This window comes from Rhea americana, unplaced genomic scaffold (genome assembly GCF_003343005.1).
Source record: "Rhea americana isolate MKP2758 unplaced genomic scaffold, rheAme1 scaffold_230, whole genome shotgun sequence".
NCBI lineage: Eukaryota > Metazoa > Chordata > Aves > Rheiformes > Rheidae > Rhea > Rhea americana.
Genome location: NW_028186347.1, coordinates 813,678 through 814,146, shown reverse-complemented (window position 1 = coordinate 814,146; position 469 = coordinate 813,678). Strand labels below are relative to the sequence as shown.

Genomic DNA, 469 nt, shown 5'->3' with positions numbered 1-469 from the left:
CCGCCCCTCGCCCCCCGCCCGCGGGCCCTGCGCGGCCGCGCTACCTGCTGATCTTCTGGGCGAAGGCGCGGCGCTCGGCCATGGCCGCGCTGCCGGGGCTCCGCGCGGCTGCTCCGCGGCGCTGCCGGAGCCGAGGAGCCGGGAGCGGGCGCCGTAATGCTCCGCGCAGGCACGCACCGCTCCCACCCTCGGCGCTCGCAGCGCCCGCCCGCCTCCTCCCCTGTCGGCGGCGAGGGGCCGCTCCTCGCAGACATACGGCGGGGCGAGCGGGCGGCCGCGGCGCTGTGAGGAGTTATTGTCCGCGCGCGGGGCGGGGCGGCGCGGCCCGACTCGGGCCCGGCCCCGGCCCTCTGCGGCGGCGGCGGCTGCGCCCCAGCGGCCCTTTCCCCCGCGCAAGATGGTGCCCGCACGAACGGCGAGGCGCCACCGCGGGCGTGGGGGGCCCCCGGGAGCCGCGCTGCTCCCCAGG

General features: G+C 81.9%; 1 protein-coding gene across 9 annotated transcripts in view; it reads right to left on the bottom strand.

Annotated features, from left to right (window-relative positions):
* DOCK7 (dedicator of cytokinesis 7) overlaps positions 1 to 249 on the bottom strand; it is a 109,130-nt gene extending 108,881 nt beyond the window's left edge. For 6 of the 9 annotated variants that reach the window (XM_085306060.1, XM_085306061.1, XM_085306063.1 and 3 more), the window contains exon 1: positions 45 to 177. In XM_085306060.1, coding sequence (XP_085162186.1) covers positions 45 to 82 — 38 coding nt within the window. In that variant the 5' untranslated portion in view covers positions 83 to 177. Of the gene's footprint in view, positions 1 to 44 lie in introns of all 9 variants that reach the window. The other 3 variants (XM_085306068.1, XM_085306069.1, XM_085306067.1) reach the window with 2 other exon arrangements.
* Positions 250 to 469: the final 220 nt, after the last annotated feature.